This window comes from Grampus griseus (assembly GCF_964374135.1).
Source record: "Grampus griseus genome assembly, chromosome: 5".
NCBI lineage: Eukaryota > Metazoa > Chordata > Mammalia > Artiodactyla > Delphinidae > Grampus > Grampus griseus.
The window spans coordinates 72,103,739-72,126,431 of record NC_138998.1 but is presented as its reverse complement, the minus strand read 5'-3'; the positions used below and the strand labels follow the sequence as shown (position 1 = coordinate 72,126,431).

The window sequence follows — 22,693 nt, the reverse complement described above, 5'->3', positions numbered from 1 at the left end:
GACATACATCACATCAAGATCCTTTTTGACCCACCTCCTAGAAAAATGGAAATAAAAACAAAAATAAACAAATGGAACCTAATGAAACTTAAAAGCTTTTCCACATGAAAGGAAACCATAAACAAGACGAAAAGCCAACTCTCAGAATGGGAGAAAATATTTGCAAACGAAGCAACTGACAAAGGATTAATCTCCAAAATATACAGGCAGCTCATGCAGCTCAGTATCAAAAAAACGCAAACAACCCAATCCAAAAATGGGCAGAAGACCTAAAGAGGCATTTCTCCAAAGAAGATATACAGATTGCCAACAAACACATGAAAGGATGCTCAACATCACTAATCATCAGAAAGATGCAAATCAAAACTACAATAAGGTATCACCTCACACGGGTCAGAATGGCCATCATCAAAAAATCTACAAACAATAAATGCTGGAGAGGGTGCGGAGAAAAGGGAACCCTCTTGCACTGCTTGTGGGAATGTAAACTGACACAACCACTATGGAGAACAGTATGGAGGTTCCTTAAAAAACTAAAAATAGAACTATCATATGACCCAGCAATCCCACTACTGGGCATATACCCTGAGAAAACCATAATTCAAAGAGTCATGTACCACAATGTTCATTGCAGCTCTATTTACAATAGGCAGGACACGGAACCAACCTAAGTGTCCATCTACAGATGAATGGATAAAGAAGATGTGGCACATATATACAATGGAATATTACTGAGCCATAAAAAGAAACGAAATTGAGTTATATGTAGTGAGGTGGATGGACCTAGAATCTGTCATACAGAGTGAAGTAAGTCAGAAAGAGAAAAACAAATACTGTATGCTAACACATATATATAGAATCCAAAAAAAAAAAAAAAAGGGGGTTCTGAAAAACCTAGGGGCAGGACAGGAATAAAGACACAGACATAGAGAATGGACTTGAGAACACGGGAGGGGGAAGGGTAAGCTGGGACAAAGTGAGAGAGTGGCATGGACATATATACACTACCAAATGTAAAACAGATAGCTGGTGGGAAGCAGCCACATAGCACAGGGAAATCAGCTCAGTGCTTTGGGACCACCTAGAGGGGTGGGATAGGGAGGGTGGGAGGGAGACCCAAGAGGGAGGAGATATGTGGATATATGTATACGTATAGCTGATTCACTTTGTTATACAGCGAAAGTAACACACCACTGTAAAGCAGTTATACTCCAATGAAGATGTTAAAAATAAATAAATAAATAAAAATTGCCTTACTCCTTCATTCACACTTATGTCCTTCTGGAACTCCAATTAGATGTATGTTAGAACTCTTCATTCTATGCTGTGCCAATTTGTTTTTTACCTGTTCATGAGCTTTTAATTTTAGTTAATTTTTTATAACTAGAAGTTCTGGGGTTTTTGTTTCCTAATCTGCCTGGTCAGAGACCCTTACTTCATACTCACATTTCTTTTCATTTCTTCTAATATATTAATCAAACTTACTGGAATTACTAAGACAAAATATGAACTTTCTGCAGTCTCTAGAGGTCACTGTCTCATTTCTGCTGGCTCTTGCTCACTATGCAATGTTTTTTTGTGCACTTTGTGATTTTTTTTTGACTATGATCTCAAGTGGCTTGGAATTTTAATCTGTAGATTTTTGAAGGCTGGGTTGAAGGTACATCCCTCCTAAGAGAAGGTAACTTGAGAGATTTTGTAAGGTACCTGAAGGCATCACCAAACAGAGACTATTTAAAATACATTCTTGGGGCTTCCCTGGTGGTGCAGTGGTTAAGAATCTGCCTACCAATGCAGGGGACATGGGTTCGAGCCCTGGATGCGGGAAGATCCCACATGCCACGGAGCAACTAAGCCCGTGAACCACAACTACTGAGCCTGCACTCTAGAACCTGCTCGCCACAACTACTGAGCCCATGTGCCACAACTACTGAAGCCCTCGCGCCTAGGGCCCATGCTCCACAAGAGAAGCCACCGCAATGAGAAGCCTGTGCACCACAATGAAGAGTAGCCCCCGCTCGCTGCAACTAGAGAAAGCCTGTGAGCAGCAACGAAGACCCAATGCAGCCAAAAATAATAAATGTTAGTTCTTAAAAAAAATTTCTTTAAATAAAATAAAATACATTCTTTACTTGAAGTTTTATGAAACCACATGGGAAATGTGACCCTGTAAGGACCCTTGTTATAAATTCTCAGTGAAGATTTCTCCTGCCACACCCCAAATGCCAAGGTCCCCGCTTCATGTATGGGAAGGTTCTCCTTTCAGATTCCTCTCCTTAGGAAGGCTGCAAGCTTGTTTCCTGTGCCCTCTGATGCCATCAAAAGAGAAGTTCAAAGCCATCCAGTTCGGGCAGATTCAACCAGGGTGAAAGCTTACTTTAAACCATGCTAACATCTCATTTCCAATTTCATTTCATTTTTAGCTTCTGAATATTCTTTACTTTCTTGCCAGCCCAATGATACATTTTGAAAGATTTTTTAAAATATTTTATTCAGGATTTTCCTCACTTGGGAGGGTTATTCATGGTATCTCTCTAGTTTAGTCCTACTGCCAGAAATGAACTGCTGACTCGACTCTTAATATCTTTCATTTGTTTTCTCTTCTCTATTATTATCTCTAAGACTTTAAAATCAAGTCCTTAATTCTTCTTACCTGGATTACTACAATAGGCTCCTAACTGATCATCATTCTATCTTCCACTTTGCTGCTGAAGTTATGTTCCAAAATACAAGTGTGCTTATAACACACAAATACAAACACACACACACAGTTTAAGTTAATAGCTCTCTGACACCCACAGTATAAATTCCAAAGTTCTTATGATCTGGCGAGTCCTCTGTGATCAGACGTCAGCTTATCTCTCTGGCTTTTCCTCTCCTCTTCTCCATCCTATGCAATTCAGTACAGTCACACCAAATTACACGCTTGGAAAGTCCTTATTCCCCTTCTCTCTCCCTTCGTCTAGTTCATGCATGCTCAAGAATCACCATAAGTGTTACTTTTTTCAATTCCTGTGCTAAGCATTCTCTACACTACCTCCTCCCCACTCACTCCACTGTGATACTCTTCTATTACATACATGGACATACTACTAAGCAGTAAATACTTGTTTACTTTCTAGCTCCTCCAAAAGAGCAGGAGCTTCTTGAACACTGGGGTTGATTTTTGTCTTGGTACCCCAGCATCTAACGTCATGTTCGCTTGCATGTGATCAATATCTAATAAACTGATCTAAAACTATCTCATAGTACTTCAGCTAACCAGTTAGTACACTGGGGAAAGAAAGGCCAGACTTCAGCCAAAACAACCCTTCTATATCCTTTGAATTTTTTTCCTCTTGGCTGCGCCACACGTTTGTGGGATCTTAGTTCTCTGACCAGGGATTGAATCCGGGCCCTGGCAGTGAAAGCACCGAGTCCTAACCACTGGACCACCAGGGAATTCCCCTATCCTTTGAATTTTAAACCGCATATATTTATGTTTTAAATTTCATTTACAAAGCAATATGGTTACACTGTGGAAATCACAAATAGCAAATGGGTATTTAGGATAAATGAACTTAAGATAAAATGTCCAGTGAAAGCATCATATACAAATTTTAAATGTGCTATATCTCAAACAACATAAAGTGAAAATCACACGCTCCAAAAAACTCTCAGATGATATTGAGCAGCTACAGCTTTGTCAGAAAGCTGACAAAGACATATCTAAATGCTAGTAAAAAACAAAAACAGAACAAAATTATTTCATGGAACATGACAGGAAAAAAGCATTAATATATAATGTTGTGATTTAATGTTAACTCAATAAGTAACATTATAAAAAAGCATCAATCATTTCACTTAAATCTCCAGAAATTTACATATTTATGTTACTCAAAAATCTTTTTTGGGAACTGGACAAATACAGAATTGCCTTTTATTTGGAGTGTGCCTTATATCTGGGTATATATGGTAATTTAAGTTACATAGGGCCAGGGATGTTTTTTCTTTAAAAGGGCTTCATATGGGCTTCCCTGGTGGCGCAGTGGTTGAGAGTCCGCCTACCGATGCAGGGGACACGGGTTCGTGCCCCGGTCCGGGAAGATCCCACATGCCGCGGAGCAGCTGGGCCCGTGAGCCATGGCCGCTGAGCCTGCGCGTCCAGAGCCTGTGCTCCGCAGCGGGAGAGGCCACAACAGTGAGAGGCCCGCGTACCGCAAAAAAAAAAAGGGCTTCATATATTACTCAAAATTGAGAAACTTTCCTCCACTATTCTCTCTTCAACTGCAAACAGCCCATCAGTCAACCAACAAATCCTACAGCTTCCATCTAATTAACAACACCCCTATCCATACTATTCTATGTCCACTGCTATACTCTTTGTTCATGCCTTCAACATCTCTTACATGAACTATCACATTTCTTTGCTCTTGGTCATGCTCCTTTTGATATACCTTCTATATTGCAAAAGAATGTAAATTTGATTATCTCCCTGTTTCAACAGTTCTGCACTGCTGACTGGAAAACTTTTCATCTCTCTTGAGCTGCACACAAGATTTGGCCCTTATAAACTGCTCCTATTTTATGCCCTTCTGCTTTCATCTCACCTCTGTACCACTCCCTCCAGGTGCAGATGTTTTTGTAACCTAGGCAGATCACTTGGTGGTACTTTACAATGCCATGCCTCTGTACGATATGGAGAGTGACAGCAGTAAAATCAGTCCCATCATTCTTCTTCTCGTTTTTTTTTTTTTTAATTTTATTTATTTATTTATTTTTGGCTGCGTTGGGGTTGGGTCCTCATTGCTGCATGCAGGCTTTCTCTAGTTGCGGTGCGTGGGCTTCTCACTGCGGTGGCTTCTCTTTCCAGAGCACGGGCTCCGGGGGGTGTGGGCTTCAGCAGTTGTGGTGCACGGGCTCAGCTGCTCCGCGGCATGTGGAATCTTCCCGGACCAGGGTTTGAACCCGTGTCCCCTGCACTGGCAGGCGGATTCTTAACCACTGCACCACCAGGGAAGTCCCAGTCCCCTCATTTTTCTTGACAACACACCAAATACCCACCTGTTAAGTTGTGGACCTTCCCCCTCCCTCCTCACCCTAAAGTATATACAGGAACAGATACTACTTTTCCACAGGGCCTTATCTCTATCCTTGTCTCTGCTAGCTCTTCTATCTTACAGACTTTAAAAACTCACTGAACTGGCCAGTTCTCACTTTTCTCAAACCAGTTCTCTCTCCATAAGTCCTCAGTCAAGCTGAACCAAAAGTTCTCAAATTCTATACTATATATAAAATAAGCAATAAGGTCCTACTATATAGCATAAGGAACTATATTCAATATCTTATAATAAACTATCATGGAAAAGAATAAGAAAATATATATATATATGTATGTATAACTGAATCACTTTGCTGTACACCAGAAACTAACACAACATTGTAAAAACTATACTTCAATAAAAATAAAATAATTAAAAAAATAAAAAGTTCTCAAGTTCTAGTATATACAGACTTACATTCTCACCATTAGGAAACACTTTAAAAAAGTGAAATCTCAGACTTCCTTGTGGTGCAGTGGTTAAGGATCCGCCTGCCAATGCAGAGAACATGGGTCCGAGCCCTGGTCGGGGAAGATCCCACATGCCGCGGAGCAACTAAGCCCAGGCGCCACAATCACTGAGCCTGCACTCTAGAGCCCGTGAGCCACAACTACTGAGCCCGTGTGCCACAACTACTGAAGCCCATGCGCCTAGAGCCTGTGCTCTGCAACAAGAGAAGCCACCACAATGAGAAGCCTGTGCACAACAACGAAGAGTAGCCCCTGCTTGCCGCAACTAGAGGAGGCCCTCACGCAGCAACAAAGACCCAACACACAAAAATAAAAACAAATTCAACTTTTTGAGGGAAAGGAGTTGTTCAAACATCCCAGTAGCCAACTGTATGTTAGGTAATTAAATACAGACTCTTGGGGCAAAACCAGCACAAATTTGATGAAAATTTTCCATATCATTACTCATAAAACCTGAAGTTTTCAGTGCTTTTCTAATATTTTTACATTGTGTCCAGTTATACTGGTTACATTACTATATTTCTTAAATGCTAGTCTAAAAGTTCAGTGTCTATTGTACTCCACCATTTTAATTTATCTACACAGCAGCTTCTGAAAATTAAAAGGTTCCTGTATGTAAACTACTCTGGCTACTTATTCCAGCAAGAGATACATGAACTATTATCTTTGCCCCATAATAAACCCTAAAACTAGCTTCTGAATGACACCTACTGATCTTTTTCTTTTCAGAGAATTAAATGGCTGAGTTTATACCATTTGGGCTCTTGTCTCTCTAGGTGCTCACCACACTGCACTAAAGCACCACAAAAGGGACAAACAACATGCTGGGACTTCCCTGGTGGCGTAGCGGTTAAGACTCCGCGCGCTCCCAATGCAGGGGGCCCACGTTCGATCCCTGGTCGGGGAACTAGATCCCATATGCATGCCACAACTAAGAATTCACAAGCCACAACTAAGGAGCCCGTGTGCTGCAACAAAGGAGCCAGCAAGCTGCAACTAAGGAGCCCACGTGCTGCAACTAAGGAGTTCGACTGCTGCAACTAAGACTTAGTACAACCAAATAAATAAATAAATATTAAAAAAAAAAAAGAACATGCTGATGCAGGATCGAAACTCCCTTCTGCTATAATAGCAACCAATCCCAGCTGCTTCACTCCTTTTGAAATTTGTTCATAAGGAAATTCAACTTAAAAATGACCACTGCTGGGAATTCCCTGACAGTCCAGTGGTTAGGACTTGGCCCTTGCACTGCAAGTCCCAGGTTCAATCCCTGGTGGGGGAACTAAGGTCCTGCAAGTGGCCCCCCCAAAAAAGAGCTGATGTAGAAACACAGGAAAATGTAAAAAAAGTATAGGTGAGTATTCCAGAGATCTACTGAACTATAGATTAAAATAGAATTTATTAAAAGGGATTATACCGAGAATGACTTTAAGACAAAAATAAAGCTATAATAAATGAAATAATAACTGTGATATTTTGGGGGGCAGAAGGTGTCAACACTCAAGGCTCAGAATTGCTCTTTTTAACATCTTTATTGGAGTATAATTGCTTTACAATGGTGTGTTAGTTTCTGCTGTATAACAAAGTGAGAACTGCCATTCTTATCTATAATCCTCACTTAACCATTTAGTGCTAGAATCTAAACTATAGGCAGCGTATCATATATCTGTTGACAATCTGACAGGATAACTTCCATCATTGGAGCTTGTCAGTATAGTGACCTAAGAGCTTTCCATAAAAGGGGTCTCTACTTATGAGATTTTTTAAAAAAGAAGCACATGCTAAATCCTGGCAAGACTGAAGAAGGCAGTATTAGAGAGGGGCCCAAGAAGCAAAATACACCATTCACTTTCTTAAATAAAGCCAAATTATCTGAGCTATCTGTGCTTGTATAATCAGGCATTCTTAGTTTATCACTTGTTTTATCACTTAGTGTATCTTTTTTCTCTTTTAAAACGTAGATCCTGCCCCCACTCCAATTGGAAGGGTCTGGGTAGGGCCCAGGAATATGCCATTTTTTAAAACATTTATTTATTTATTTGGATGTGCTGGGTCTTAGTTGCAGCAGGAGCGCTCCTTAGTTGTGGTTCGCGGGCTCCTTTGTTATGGCTCACCAGCTCCTTAGTTGCGGCACATGGGCTCCTTAGTTGTGGCATGCGAACTCTCAGTTGCAGCATGCATGTGGGATCTAGTTCCCTGACCAGGGATCGAACCCGGACCCCTTGCATTGGGAGCACAGAGTCTTAACCACTGCACCACCAGGGAGGTCCCAAGTGTATCGTTTTAGAAACAGAAGATAACTGAAGGATAATTAAAGGTTCCAGTGGTTCTTAATGTCAGGAAGTAGTAGAGGCATCTAGAAATGTGAGACACCATTTTTGGTGTTTCATGATTAGGGGATAGGAGCACTACTGGCATTTAGTGGAGAGAAGCCAGGGGTGCCTTAGTAGCTTGGAAAATGTCTCCCCTCCCCTAAAGATTTCTCACACCTTCATTTCAGACTTCTGGCCTCCAGAACTGAGAGAATAACTGTGTTAAGCAATGCAGTTTGTGGTAATTTGTTACAGCAGCCACAGGAAACTCATACAAGTGCTAAATCTTCTGCAATGAACAGAACAGTCCTACAGAACAAGAAACTGTCCTAGCCAAAATGCCAATAACACTTCCACTTAGCTAAACAGAGGAACAGAAGGTTAACTGAGAGGGCAAAGGAAAAGTAAGGAGGGCTAAATGATATAGAGGACAGGAACAGTGATACACAAATTTAAACAAGTTACAAGTTTTACCTATTTACTTAGAGGTAATAACAATTTTTGATGAGTCAGCCGTAAAAAATTTGAACTTCTCTCTTATTATATTCAGAATGAAGAACAAATCTTTTTTAAAAGGGGGAGGGGGGCCTTTAAAAGAAACTTGCAGGTTTAAACTACCTGTAAACCTGTTCATGGGCTTATTTTGAGGTCTCAATATTATAGGTAGCAGCAGGATAGCTTAATCTAACCCAGGGTCTTAATTTGTTCAGGCTGCTGTAACAAAAATACAATAGACTGGGTGGCTTAAACAATGAACATTTATCTCTCACAGTTCTGCAGGTTGGGAAATCAAAGATCAGGCTCCAGTAGATTTGGTGTGTGATGCAGGCCCACTTCCTGGTTGATAAGACAGTTGTCTTCTCCGTGTGTACTCACATGGTGGAAGGGCCCAGATAGCTCTCTGGGGTCTCCTTTTTAAGTACACTAATCCCATTCATAAGGACTCCACCCTCATGACCTAACCACCTCCCAAAGGCCCCACCTCCTAATAACATCACACTGGGGGCTCAGGATTTCAAAATATCAAATTTTGGGAAGGACACAAAAATTCAGTCCATAACACCCCATAATCCATATCTATGGCCAAAGTCCCACTTTACTGTTTCTCACCACATGCACTTTTTATTTATCCACTACCTTTTCTTCCATCTGCTTTAGCTTGCTAATGGCACCAAAGGCATTAAGCCAGCTTGTGGCACCCAATTTATCAGTGGCCATCTTCTTGCTGCTGCCTCTTAGTTCACACTCTTTCTCCTTTAATGACTTCATATAGAAAATAGCCCCAAACCTGTAATGCCTGTTTCCACCACAGCTGGAAAGAAGAATCAAGAGACATTTCAAACTTTAGTAGTCCTTTATACCTATTCTCTACACTATTTTCAATGCCGAAAGAACAGTCTCTTCACTATTATCAAGGAACCTAAGTATGGTAGTCACAGAGATTTTTTTTAAAAAGAAAAAAATCCCTCTACAGACCCTTTCTTGCCCCACAGGGATAGAGCACAGAAATGACAGGGACACAAAGTGGTTACTTTTTGGTTCTACACTTCCCCTAGAAATGATAATAAAGCCAGCCAGACTATCCACCAAGGAAATGAGAGTCGGTGACAGTTGCAAGAAGTAAGATGAAAGTTCAACCTCCTCACTGGTCTCCCACCTGGAGTTTTTAACTATTGAGGAATAGAAAATATTTTTTTAAAAATTTATATACAAGCACTATGGAGAACACTATGGAAGTTCCTTAAAAAACTAAAAATAGAACTACCATATGATCCAGCAATCCCACTCCTGGGCATATATCCGGATAAAACCATAATTTGAAAGGATACATGCACCCCACTGTTCACTGCAGCACTACTGACAATAGCCAAGACAGGGAAGCAATGTCCATCGACAGAGGAACAGATAAAGGAGATGTGGTATATACACACAATGGAATATTACTCAGCCATAAAAAAGGATGAAATAATGCCATTTGCAGCAACATGGATGAACCTAGAGATTATCACACCAAGTGAAGTAAGTCAGTCAGAGAAAGACAAAATGCAAAATGGTGTATGTATCAATAGTAACTTAGGAAAATAGTATGACTTTCTTAAAGTCACACACCTATCATATGATCCCACTCCTATTTATCCAAAGGAAATGAAAACATATATTCACACACTTGTACATTAATGTTTTGGGCAGCTTTATTTATAATCTCCCAAACAAGAAACAACACAATTATCCATTCATTTAATGGATAAACAAATTGTAGTATATCCACACAATGGAATATTATTCACCAATAAAAAGGAACTACTCATACCACAACATCATGAATGAATCTCAAATGCAGTATGCTAAGTAAAAGAAGCCAGACTCAAAAGAAGCCCGACTACATACTGTGATTCCATTTATATGACATTCTGGAAAAGAACAGACAAAAAGATTAGGCTACAGGTGAGTGGAGGGATTGACTACAAAGGGGCGGGGGGAAATTTTTGAGGATAGAACTGTTCTGCATCTTGGGCACTTCCCTGGTGGTGCAGTGGTTAAGAATCTGCCTGCCAATACAGGGGATATGTGTTCCAACCCTGGTCCAGGAAGATCCCACATGCTGCGGAGCAACTAAGCACATGTGCCCTAACTACTGAGCCTGAGCTCTAGAGCCTGTGAGCCACAACTGCTGAGCCCATGTGCCACAACTACTGAAGCCTGCATGCCTAGAGCCCGAGCTCCGCAACAAGAGAAGCCACCGCAATGAGAAGCCCACGCACCGCAACGAAGAGTAGCCACTGCTTGCCGCAACTAAAGAAAGCCTGCACACAGCAAGACCCAATGCAGCCAAAAATAAATAAATAAGTTTATTTAAAAAAAAAAAAAGAACTGTTCTGCATCTTTATTGTGGTTTTACGACTGTATGCACTTATGAAAACTTTAACTCTACACTAAAAAGGTTAAATTTTACTGTATGCAAATTATACCCTTTATTTTAACAGAATTTGGGTTTACATTTTGTATGTGTTCTTTTTATTTCATTTTTTAAAACAATTAATTTTTATTGCATTTTTACTAAAGCATTAGTCTCTGGGGAATTCCCTCCTTTCACTGCTGAGGACCCGGGTTCGATCCCTAGTTGGGGAACTAAGATCCCACGAGCCACGTGTGGCGTAGCACCCCCCCAAAAAAAGAAAAATTAAAAGTATTGGTCTATGAAGACTTTTTTTTAAGGGGGGGGCGGTCCTTTCCTACAAATAAATTTGAGAAGCACTGACCTATACATATAACCCTAACTCACTTTACTTCTCTGGGCCTTCAATTTCTCATTTTAACTCAGAAATGGGTCAATATGGTTTCTAAGATGTCTTCCAACCCTAACCAAGAAAAATCTGTGAATATTCAATGATTTCTGGTTTCCTAAAGTGCCTACATAATATCTGACATATTACCCTACTCCTAATGTTTGAAGTACCATCACATTCTCCTGGTTTTCCTCCTACATCTTTGGTTTCTTCCGATCCTTCTCTGTACTTTCTTCTTTACCGTCTGTTAGATGTTAGTGTTCCTTCAGCTTTGTGTCCTGGAACAAAGGACACATCCACTTTTATAGCTTCAACTGCCATCAATATGACTCATCAGATGTCACTCTTCTTTCTAGACCCAAATATTCATTTCCCTACTGAACAGCTCCATTTGGAAGTCCCACAGGCAGCAACTTACCTAAGCTGAACTGATCATCTCCCCAAACCTCTGCTACTATTCCATACCTTCACAAATTGTATTATTATACACTTAGACATCCAAAACAGAATCCTAAGCTTCATTCTGACTCCTCTGAATTCTTCCCTTACCTTTCAGAGTCCACTTCTCTGCCACTAACTTATTTCAGGACACCAGCATCTTCAATTATTGCAACAGTCTTCTATTGATGTCTATGCCTACCTCTTCTCACCTATGGCCAAGTAGCTCTTTCTGAAAAAACCAAATATGATTGTGTCACTCCCCTAATTAAAACTTTTCACTGACTCCCCACTACATTCAGAATAAAGCCAAGATTTCTTAACATGAGTTACAAGGCCCTTCCTAATCTGGTACCCTCTTATCTCTTCAGCCCCATTTATTGCATCTCACACAAGCTATGCTCTCTTCATTTGGAATTATCATCAATTCCCTCAACCTACTGTCTCTCCTTTCTTGTCTCCATATGTATGCCTGTCCCTCTTTCCTCCAGGTCTCTGAACATGTTTCTCCTGCCAGAAACAGCTCCCCTCCAGGTTTTAGCTAAGAAATTATTTCTTCTGGGAAGCTTTTCTTGACCTCCCTCATTTATGCTACAGTAACAGCTCCTTACCATTATCCCAATGTATTACAATACCCATTTATGTGTCTGTATTCCCATTAACCTTTAAGCTTTTTGAGGACAGACACCATGTCTTGCTCATGGTAGTATCCCCAAGATCTGAACCATGCCTGGCACATAGTAGTCTATTAATAAATACTGAGTTTACTAGTAAGAGTCTACTCGCAACTCAAAAAAATTTATTCCCTCCCTAATTTCTGCTCAAACTTCATTAACACCTTTTGAAATAGTTCTTAAAATTCCAGAAGAGTTTTAATAACTAGATCACTTGCAACTACCTTTCTTGACACAGAGAACTTAAATACACTTTAATACTAACCCAAGAAAAATGTATTGTAGAAAGAAAATGGAAGTTGACTACAAATCCAAATACAACAAACACCAAGTTTCTAATTTAACAAATATGCATTCATTCAACAATTTTAAAAAAGATTAAACTAAAGGGGTTCTATAATTTCATTAAGTCCGTGAATGCCTACTATACACAAAGCTTTATGGAATGCTACACTAGCAACCACTTGTACTCTTCTCAGCCTCACTTTCTATTCCCTCACTTTTTGGCCTTACCTTCTGATTGTGTATTTACTTCTACCTATTCTATAGCATCTATATATCGCTCATCTCATGAATTATTCTGATTACATCTATGCATTTTGTATACATGTGGCTGGATGTCAGTCCAAGTTGGTGTTAATGGGATACTGCCGTGGTTCAAAACATTTTAAAAAACTGCTCTTTTGGAATTACCTTCAGATCCAGTGGCACATTCTTTCCTCAGGTTTTGAGAACTGATATAACTTCTGAAAGCAGTCAGCAGTCTAAGCCATGTATGAGAGCATCAAGGGAGATCAAACTGAGTAATACTGTAAAATGTGGTAGACTATAAAATAACAGGACTGGATTTCTATGTAGCTTGAAATAATGCTAATGGCATCAATGGTAAAGGTACATAGCTTCTCAGTGTGACCACTTCAAAGACCATCACTTCCCTTGGCTATCTGCTTATCAAAGGGTTTAATCATAGGAAAAATGTTTACGATGTAACATTAATTGAAAATTTCAGAATTCTAAATTATGTACATTATGATCCACAATGTAAAAATAATTTTAAAGTAATTTAAAAAATAAAAATAAGTATGTAAACAAGAACTGGAAGATAATATGTGAAATAAATAATATTGCTATTGTGAGAATGAATTAGTGTTTCTTTTTTCAAAATTATTTCATGTGATATCTTTTTAATGTTTTTTAAAAGTCAGAGTCATCACTTCATACTCACATATAGAGAGAGAGTGTGAGAGAGATCTGTTCTATTTAGTGAGAAATAAAAGTTAAAATTCTTTCAATTTTCTCTTCTACTTCTAAATGCCACAGAAAAGGTAAGACTCACATTTTTGAAAATGCATTGCTTTTACCACAATGTTGGGCTTCCAAGTAAGTAAAATCTTTTTGAAATGAGAGCATAAACTCTTAAGGTCAGTTTCATTCATCTAGCAATAAATAAATTTCAAATACCTTTTTGTCATAAATACTACCATTTAAAATATTAGTGGGGACTTCCCTGGTGGTCCAGTGGTTAAGACTCTGCGCTTCCATTGCAGGGGGCACGGGTTCCATCCCTGGTCGGGGAATTAAGATACCATATGCCACACGGCCAAAAATATATATATATATATATATATACGTATACATATATATATACATATATATATATATACACACACACACAAATTTTTTTAGGATATATGAAAGGGAATAAAGAGGTCAATCATGTGTTTCTAATATTTAATTACTATCTTGTAAAAAAATCATTATTATAAATCCATAATACATTAAGAAGAATCTAAGGTATTTTCGCTTTTACAGACCTCCAGATACCACTGTCTACTGAGGGTCTCCAACTTGATTCAGGAATAGAAGGGCCTGTGACCAGGAAACAAGCCATGAAGACTGGCACACAGAAACAGAATTAAAGCAATTAAGTGAGTCACTTCATCTCACCACATATTGGGTTTTGTCTACACCTACCAAAAATGTTGCATTAGAAGGAATAATGTGAGACTAAAACAATCCGAGTTCCTAAAGTGGTAGTTAGCATAAAAAACTGGAATGAAATAGGTGGCATCTTAAACCACCTCTAGAAAATCTAAAGAACAGATAATCACTTCTATATGTAATTCACTACAAAGATTTTTCTATATAAACATAATACAGCAGTATTAACTTATATACACAATAATTTTCTGATTTTCCCAATAATGATCTGCTTAGACACTGGGAAATGCATTACATCTCTAATATAATAGTCCAATCACAATTTTTAAATATTAAGAAAAGTTATTCCAATTCTCATCCCAATTTTGTTACAAATTTTACTTTATCAACTTTGACTCGATGTTTCATGCCCACAAGCTAGACAATGCATCAAACATACAGTTATCGCTGCAAAGTAAAAACTAAAAATACCTTTAACTATAAAACGACAACTCGCAAACAACCGGCAGTGGTTAAAATATAAAATTTCACTTAACCAGATCTTGCACGTCAAACTCTGGATACATTGAAAATGGAAATGTTCTCTGCATCTAACAAACTACCAAATAATGTATAGATCTGCTAACATTCTGACCTCCTTACAAAATGACAAACTAGAACGGCAAAATTACACTCAGGCACATGTAGTACTCTTCTCTCAAATCACTCCACAGAGAACTTCATCATTTGCTCCGCCCTCTAATAACTCATGCAAAAAAAGTTCAGCACCATCACAGAGAACAAGACAGAGAGAATTCATAGAACGGCTTAGGGCCTTTCCTCCAGGCAGTAAGAGGATCTGCGTGTGCCCTTCGCAGGGGTCCAAAGGAAAAGAAAAACCGTGGGTTTGGGGTATACTGACATCCAGAAACTGATTTTGTCTCAAAGAAGTTTCTGCCGTCATTCCTATTTTATCAGCAGGAGGCCCTGGCGCCATCGTCTCAGTCTTTATTATTTTTTAATGGGGAGGTGGGAAACGCCACCGAGGATTCCTCCAGGCCTTTCCTATTAAGGTCTGGGGGGGGGTTCCCCCTCATTCTTCTCTTAAAATCTCAGTCTGGAGGGTACTCCTCAGCACCCCCCCCTTTCTGGCGGCCTATCCCCCGAGATCGGTAAAGGCGCTGCCGAACCCACCAGCCTCGCCGTTAAGGCGGGAGGGCCCGAACACGCCAGGGCCACAGCGATGGCTCCGAGGGGCCCAGAAAGGGGAAGGGCAGGCCAGGGATGGGGGGGAGAATGACCTGGCCAAGGAAAAACGGAATAAGGAGGTGAGGGGATGCGCTGCACCCCAAGGCTGCACAGAGAAGAGGCGATGATGATGAAGGAGGAGGGCGGTGGCCCGGGTGCGGCCCCCCACCTCTCCCGCCCCCAGGTCCCCGGGCCGGCGGGGGAGGATGAGCTCGGCCCATTCCCCGGGTCTGGGCTGAAAGGGGGTGGGGAGGTTTCCCTCCACACTGCGAGAAGACCAAGAACGAGGGTATGGGGTGCGCGGGGGTAAGGGGGTGTCTCCCGCCTGAACCCGGAGACCCGACGCCGTCGTCGCCTCTTCCTCAGGAGGGAGGACGAGAGCTGTGGGTAAAGCCCGAGGTAGGAATGCATGAAGGTAAAGGGAAGCCCAGGGCAGACCGGCCGCCCGCACCAGACCCCACTCTCCACCTTCCGGTAACCGCGTCTCTTACCGGTGATGGCGGTGAACTGCTGAATTAACCCCTTCAGCGCCGAGGACGCCGCGGAGCCCCCGTGGGCAGCCATCTTACCGCCGCCGCCGCTGCCGCCGAACAACAACACAGACACACACGGAACGCCCTCCCCCACCTCGCCGCACGGTTTGCGCAGGCTCATTGACCGCCCCCAAGCTCCGCCCCGCCCACCCCGGCCCCCCGTGGCGGCCTGCGCAGGCGCACTTCCAGATCGGTCAGGGAGAGCTTTCTGCTCTCTGGGTTGGCTGCTCGGTTGCTGTCCGCCACCGCATCCTTCATTGCAACCTCTGGTGCCTTCCTCTCCAAGCCCTAAGGCTAGTCTCAGAGACGCGAAATTGCTTCCTAAGTTTCCGAAGGGCTTGGTAGGTAGTAGGCTATTTGCGTTTCAGCTTCACAAGCTTTATTAACAGACCCAACTGCCGATGACAGTATATTTTTTGTTTTTGCAACTCCAGAGCCCTCTGCTAGGTTTCCTGCAACTCCTATCAAAATACAAATCCTACATCGTTGCACTAAAGCGACTTTCGCACCTGCTCCCCAGCCTCTAAACTAATTGATTAGTGCGGCAGCCCATGCATCAGAAGTAAAATACCAGAACCCGTGGTCCAGTCCACTTTCCTTCAATAAATTTGCAACACAGCTTCCCTCAAGGTCTCAGTTTCCTCACCTATAAAATGAGAAGGTGTCATTTATGTAAGGAAAAAAATGTGTATATGTATATACAGTATAGGAAAGAAATGTATAGAAAGGTCACTGGAAAGGTGTCCTCAAAACAATAATGGTTACCTCTAAGAGAGGGAAGCAATGGAGGACATGGTGAAAGCGGACCTTGAGGGGGTTTTTATCCTTTATTTTTAAACAGAGGTGATATTAGTATGTTAACTATATGATTTAAAGTACTTTAAAAAACAATTACAGGAGTACACTCAAATCTGGTGATCCACCCACCTTGAACATAAAGAGACTCAGTTTAGGTTCTAGCCTCCCACCTCCCACCCACATATTTTGCATCTACACAGAAAAATGGCCCAATAAAAGATGAGATGAGTCATCTGGAGAACTGACCCATCCTAAGAGTCTGTAAATGCGCTATTGGGATGAATTAAAAAATAACCAAGTTAAATCAAAGTAACCATAGGGTTATATGATTGGTGTATAAGAAAGCAGACGCCTAACCAAGAGTATTGTCAGTTAAATGACAACCTCCTAGGTTGCTGCAGTTTTCTAGGTGGGTTGAGGAAGCCCAGGAACCAGTTGTAGATTTGGGAAGCTGTTTGGTTCACATTAACACAAAGGTGCAAAAATGGAGGTGAAAACCAAAGCAAGAAACAGTGTGACCTCTTCCTTCCTAAAGGCCTTAATCCTAAAGTCTGTGTCACTATAGCCAACCATGCAAAATGGGGTTCCAAATAAAATAGTCTCTCTACAAAAACTAGATGCAGTTATTTCTGTACCTCCATTAAATGGAGAGACTAACAATGAGATCTGTAGGTTTATTTCCAAGGTCTTAGGGTTCAGATATAGTGATGTCATTTTTAGATTAATCTTTTGAAAAACTGGTAAAGACCGTGGTATCCACAACTCTAGAAAAGATTTTGTAGAAATTAAAATGTAGGCTAAAAGAAAAGGAGGCAGGAAACTAATAACAAAACCTTGAAAATCAGTTTTGGATTGTTAAAGAATATGAAAGAGGGACTTCCCGCCGGTGCAGGAAACATGGGTTCCAGCCCTGGTCCAGGAGGATCCCACGTGCTGCAGAGCAACTGGGCCCGTGAGCCACAAGTACTGAGCCTGTGCTCTAGAGCCCCCGAGCCACAACTACTGAGCCTGCATGCCACAGCTACTGAAGCCTGCGCACCTAGAGCCTGTGCTCCGCAACAAAAGAAGCCACCGCAATGAGAAGCCCGTGCACCGCAACGAAGAGTAGCCCCTGCTCTCCACAGCTAGAGAAAGCCCATGGGCAACAACGAAGACCCAACACAGCCAAAAATAAATAAATAAATTTATAAAGAAAGAAAAGAATATGAAAGACCTTTAGAATCACAAGAAAATATATTTATATATATATCCCCCAAATCATGGAAAATATGTTCTTTAAAAAACATGGATTATCCTCAGAAAATTGAACTGCAAAAGTATTATACATTGAATGACGGAAAATTAAAGTTTTAGATGACAAAGAGCAAATACCCAAAGCTAAACATCAGTTACTATCTGAATTCTTTCACCAAATTGCACTAGGATTTTGTTTTTATTTTTAGGTCTGGTTTTAAGAGTCCCTGTCGCAAATCAATTTGTAACATGTTACTGTAATTGAAGGGAATGACAGTAAATGAGCTAGAGGGGATATTCAAGATAATCTGATTCAACACTTCTATTTTATCACTACTGTCCTGAGAGAGAGTTTGAAAGAGTTGCTCAAGGTCACACAACGGTGGGGTAGAGACGGGAATCCAAATCCCTTGAATCCTAAATGTACTATACTTTGATTGTAAGCTAAAATGACAATATTTCTTTTATTTAAAAACCAGATAATTAGATTATGTAGCTTAAAAAAAATCCAACTATATGCTGTTGATACAAGATATACCTAAAACATAAGGATAAAGAAATATTAAGGGAAAAGTAAAAAAGACATGCAGAAGTACTATTAAGGAAATGAAAGGTGGAGTAACTATATTCATTTCAGACAAAATAGGCTTTAAAGCAAAATGTATCATTAGAGATAAGGGGGGGGGGGCGGTCAATGACAAAAAGAACAAATCACCAGGAAGATAAAATAATTCTAAATCTGTATGCATCTAGTAACATGATCTCAAGTGTGTATAAAGAAAAATTAATTTTTAAAGAAGAAATGACAAACATACAATTATACAACCCCCATCTATCAGGCAAAAGTAGTAAAGGTACAGAAAATAATTATTCTATTCAAGCACCTGTGGAACAAAATAAAAATTGACCACAAAGCAATTCTCAACAAATGCCAAAGAATCATGATGATATAGAACATGTTCTCTAAATATTGATCAGTTAAAAATTAGAAGTTAGTTTTAAAAGAATAACTTTTAAAAAACTCACATACTTGGAAATTAAAAACAAACTTCTAAATAAGTCGTGGACCAAAGACAAAATAAAAGTGGTGTATCATTCAGGGTTCCAACAGATAACAGATGGTCACTCAATTTTTAAAAAACAAATTTTAAAGATGTGGGCAGGATATATGGGAATCAAGGGACAATGGAGGATCTGGGACTAGAAACAGTGGAACAGTCACAACCTCTAGGTCCAAAGGGACAGGAGATAGAGGAGTTACTGGAATACCAAAAGAGAATCTTATTTGCAGAACAGGCCATCTTTTAAGAAGCAGTGACCTTCTGTCAAGGGATGTAACCAGCAATCTCACAGAGAAGAGACCAGGAAAATAAATACCCTGACCTCGTTTTCCTTCTCCTCTACCATCTCTTGCCAGGAATTCCCACTAGCAGAACCCAGCTGGAAGACAGAGGACACAACAGCCTGTGGGGCAGAGAGCAGGGTGGAGAGGGGAGGAAGTGAGTGGGTCTGGAGGGGCAAAGGGAAGTTGATAGAAACAAATGGAAAGAGAGAAATATTTAAAACTGAATTGTCATGGAAATACATATCAGAATTTGTGGAATGCAGTTTTAACAGTGCCTAAAGTAAAAGTTTATAACCTTAACTGGTTATATTAGAGAAGGCTAGAAAATGAACAGCTCAATAACTAATCAAGAAGTTAATAAAGAAACAGCAGAGTTAACCTAGGGAAATTTGAAGGGGAAAATGCAGAAATAAATAAAATAGAAAACAAAATACAAAAGCTGGTTCTCTGAAATAACAAGTAAAATTTAAATCCTTTTACAAATTAGATTAAGAAAAAAAGGAACATAGCAGATACAGTGATTTTTAAACTAAGAGAATATTATGAACATTATGCCAATAAATTAGGAAACAGATAAATGGCAGTTTCCTGGAAAAATAAAATTTACCAAAATTGACTCAACTATGAGTAGACTTATGAAAATTAACAAAATTGACTTCACCACACAAATAAACAACGAGGCCCAGATGACTTTACAGGTGACTTCTACCAAGAAAAAAGAAAAAAGAAGAAGAAGAAGAAAAGAAACAGATGATCCCAAACTTATGCAAATTATTCCAGAAAAAGAAACAAAAGGGACAAATAGCTCTTTCTGAAAACAAAGCAGTAAATGAAAGCTCAGCCTCACTTATGGTTAACTGAGATAAAAATGTTATACTGAACCAAAATTTAGAAATCCAATAACACAGACACATATGTACATACATGTACACATTTATTTTTTAATCAGATTTATTCAGGAATGAAGGTATAATTTTACAGTAAAAAGATCTTTCAATGCAATCACGATAGTAGAATAAATTAAATATGAGAAACCATTTGATCCATGTGATCAGATACAGAAAAACATTGGTATAAATCAATATCCTTTCACAAAACAAAACTAAAAAAAAAAATCCTTAATGCTCTAGGTAGAGAAAAAAACTTGCTTAACCTAATAAAGTATATTTACTAAAAACACAGAGTAAACAGCTTTATAGCTAATAATAAAACATTTAAAGTCAAAAACAAGATAAGTGGGCTTCCCTGGTGGCGCAGTGGTTGAGAGTCCGCCTGCCGATGCAGGGGACACGGGTTCATGCCCCGATCCGGGAAGATCCCACATGCCGCGGAGCGGCTGGGCCCGTGAGCCATGGCCGCTGAGCCTGCGCGTCCGGAGCCTGTGCTCCGCAACGGGAGAGGCCACAACAGTGAGAGGCCCGCGTACGGCAAAAAGAAAAAAAAAACCAAGATAAGTATGCACTCTATCACTATTTCTATTCAGTGATATACTAGAAGTCCTAGCCTTAGCAGTAAGACAAGAAAGAATATATTAAAAATTTTTAAAGAAGAAAAAAATTGTTATTATATACTCTATGACTATTTACATAGAAAAATCTAAGCAAACAGACAAATTTTTGAACCAATAAAAGAGTTCAGGGACATTTCTGGATATAAAACTAAAATGCATATTTTAAAACTGTGTTCCTAAAGATGAGCAGCAAATAGTTTGGAACTGTAATTTTTAAAATATCCCATTCACGGGACTTCCCTGGTGGTGCAGTGGTTAAGAATCCACCTGCCAATGCAAGGGACACGGCTTAGAACCCTGGTCCAGGAAGATCCCACATGCCACAGAGCAACTAAGCCCATGCACCACAACTACTGAGCCTGCTCTCTAGAGCCCGCATGCCACAACTACTGAGGCTGCGTGCCACAACTACTGAAGCCCGCAAGCCTAGCACCTGTGCTCCCCAATGAGAGAAGCCACCGCAATGAGAAGCATGTGCACCACAACGAAGAGTAGCCCCTGCTCACCGCAACTAGAGAAAGCCCGCACGCAGCAACAAAGACCCAACGCAGTCAAAAACAAATTAAAAAAAAAAAATCCCATTCACAATAGCAACTAAAAATATAAAATACGTTAAGTATAGATCAAGAAAAATTCACAAGGTCTTATAAAGAAAATAATAAACTTTATTGATAGGCATTAAATGCCTATGTAATTAAATAATTAAATTATATTCATGTATAGGAAGACCCAATGTTATAAAGATACCAATTTTCTATACATTAATCAATAAATTCAGTGTAATTCCAATCAAAATCCCACAGGATTTCTCCAGTATTTTAATAAGGTGATTTTAAAATTCAAAAACAAAGGATCAACAATAGTCAAGACACTTTTAAAGTAGAAGAACAAGGTGGAAGTGTTGCCTACGAGATATCAAGAATTATTATAAAGGTACAGTAACTAAGACTGTGTGGTATTGGTGGGGAATAGACAAATAGAGTACAGAATAGAGATTCCAGACACAGACACAAACGTATATGGACACTGTGACAGAAGCAACATTACAGATCAGTGAGGGAAAGGTGGACTAAACAATCAATGACCCTGGGACCAAATAAAATTAGATCCTAACCCTATATCAGATACAAAAATAAATTACAGATTTATTCAAGATCAAGTAAGAAGAGCAAAACTTTGCAATTTTCATAATAGCATATGTATAGGGGCTTCTCTTAATGACTTTAAGTCAAACTGCTTTGCACAACTCAAGGAGGGGATGCCATGCACTTAGTACTCCAGGGGGTGCCATTCACATAGGCCAGAAGGTGATTGGAAAGCCCTGAAGTTGTGGATCAGGAGGTTCTGATCAAGGAAGGGAAAAATTTTCTTAAAGGAAACATAAAATCACAAACCATAAAGGCAAAAAAGTGATGAATTTGACTACCTTAAAACTAGAACTGTCTGTAATGTAAGGGATGAGATTTGAACCTAAACAAAAGGAGCTGACAGGAAGGTTGAGGAGTGGTGTATACTGCAAATATAAAAAGAAAATCCAAAGAATAAAAATATCTAGTTATTTTTTCATCTTTCAGGTGGGCTGAGTGTTACTGTCACCAAAAAAGGTATATTACGTTGTGGGACAGGCATTAAGTATTATGTATTCTATCAGGAAATTCCTACTCAGCTGGCTTAAATAATAAAAGTTAGGGCAGTGTCTATGCCCAGTACCACAGGGCTCCAGGCCTGCTTCTCTCTTGACTTTCCCTCATCTGTCTGAGCTTTGTCTTGAGCTGTTAGCAGGAAAGCTGCAGCAGTTCCAAGCATCACACCCCAAGATACAATAACATCCAGAGGAAGAAGAG

At 39.9% G+C, this 22,693-nt stretch overlaps 1 protein-coding gene across 1 annotated transcript in view; it reads right to left on the bottom strand.

Annotated features, from left to right (window-relative positions):
- UBXN7 (UBX domain protein 7) overlaps nucleotides 1-16,039 on the bottom strand; it is a 68,230-nt gene extending 52,191 nt beyond the window's left edge. The window contains exon 1 of the mRNA XM_082654133.1: nucleotides 15,922-16,039. Coding sequence (XP_082510259.1) covers nucleotides 15,922-15,994 — 73 coding nt within the window. The 5' untranslated portion in view covers nucleotides 15,995-16,039. The remainder of the gene's footprint in view (nucleotides 1-15,921) is intronic.
- Between the last annotated feature and the right edge of the window lie 6,654 nt (nucleotides 16,040-22,693).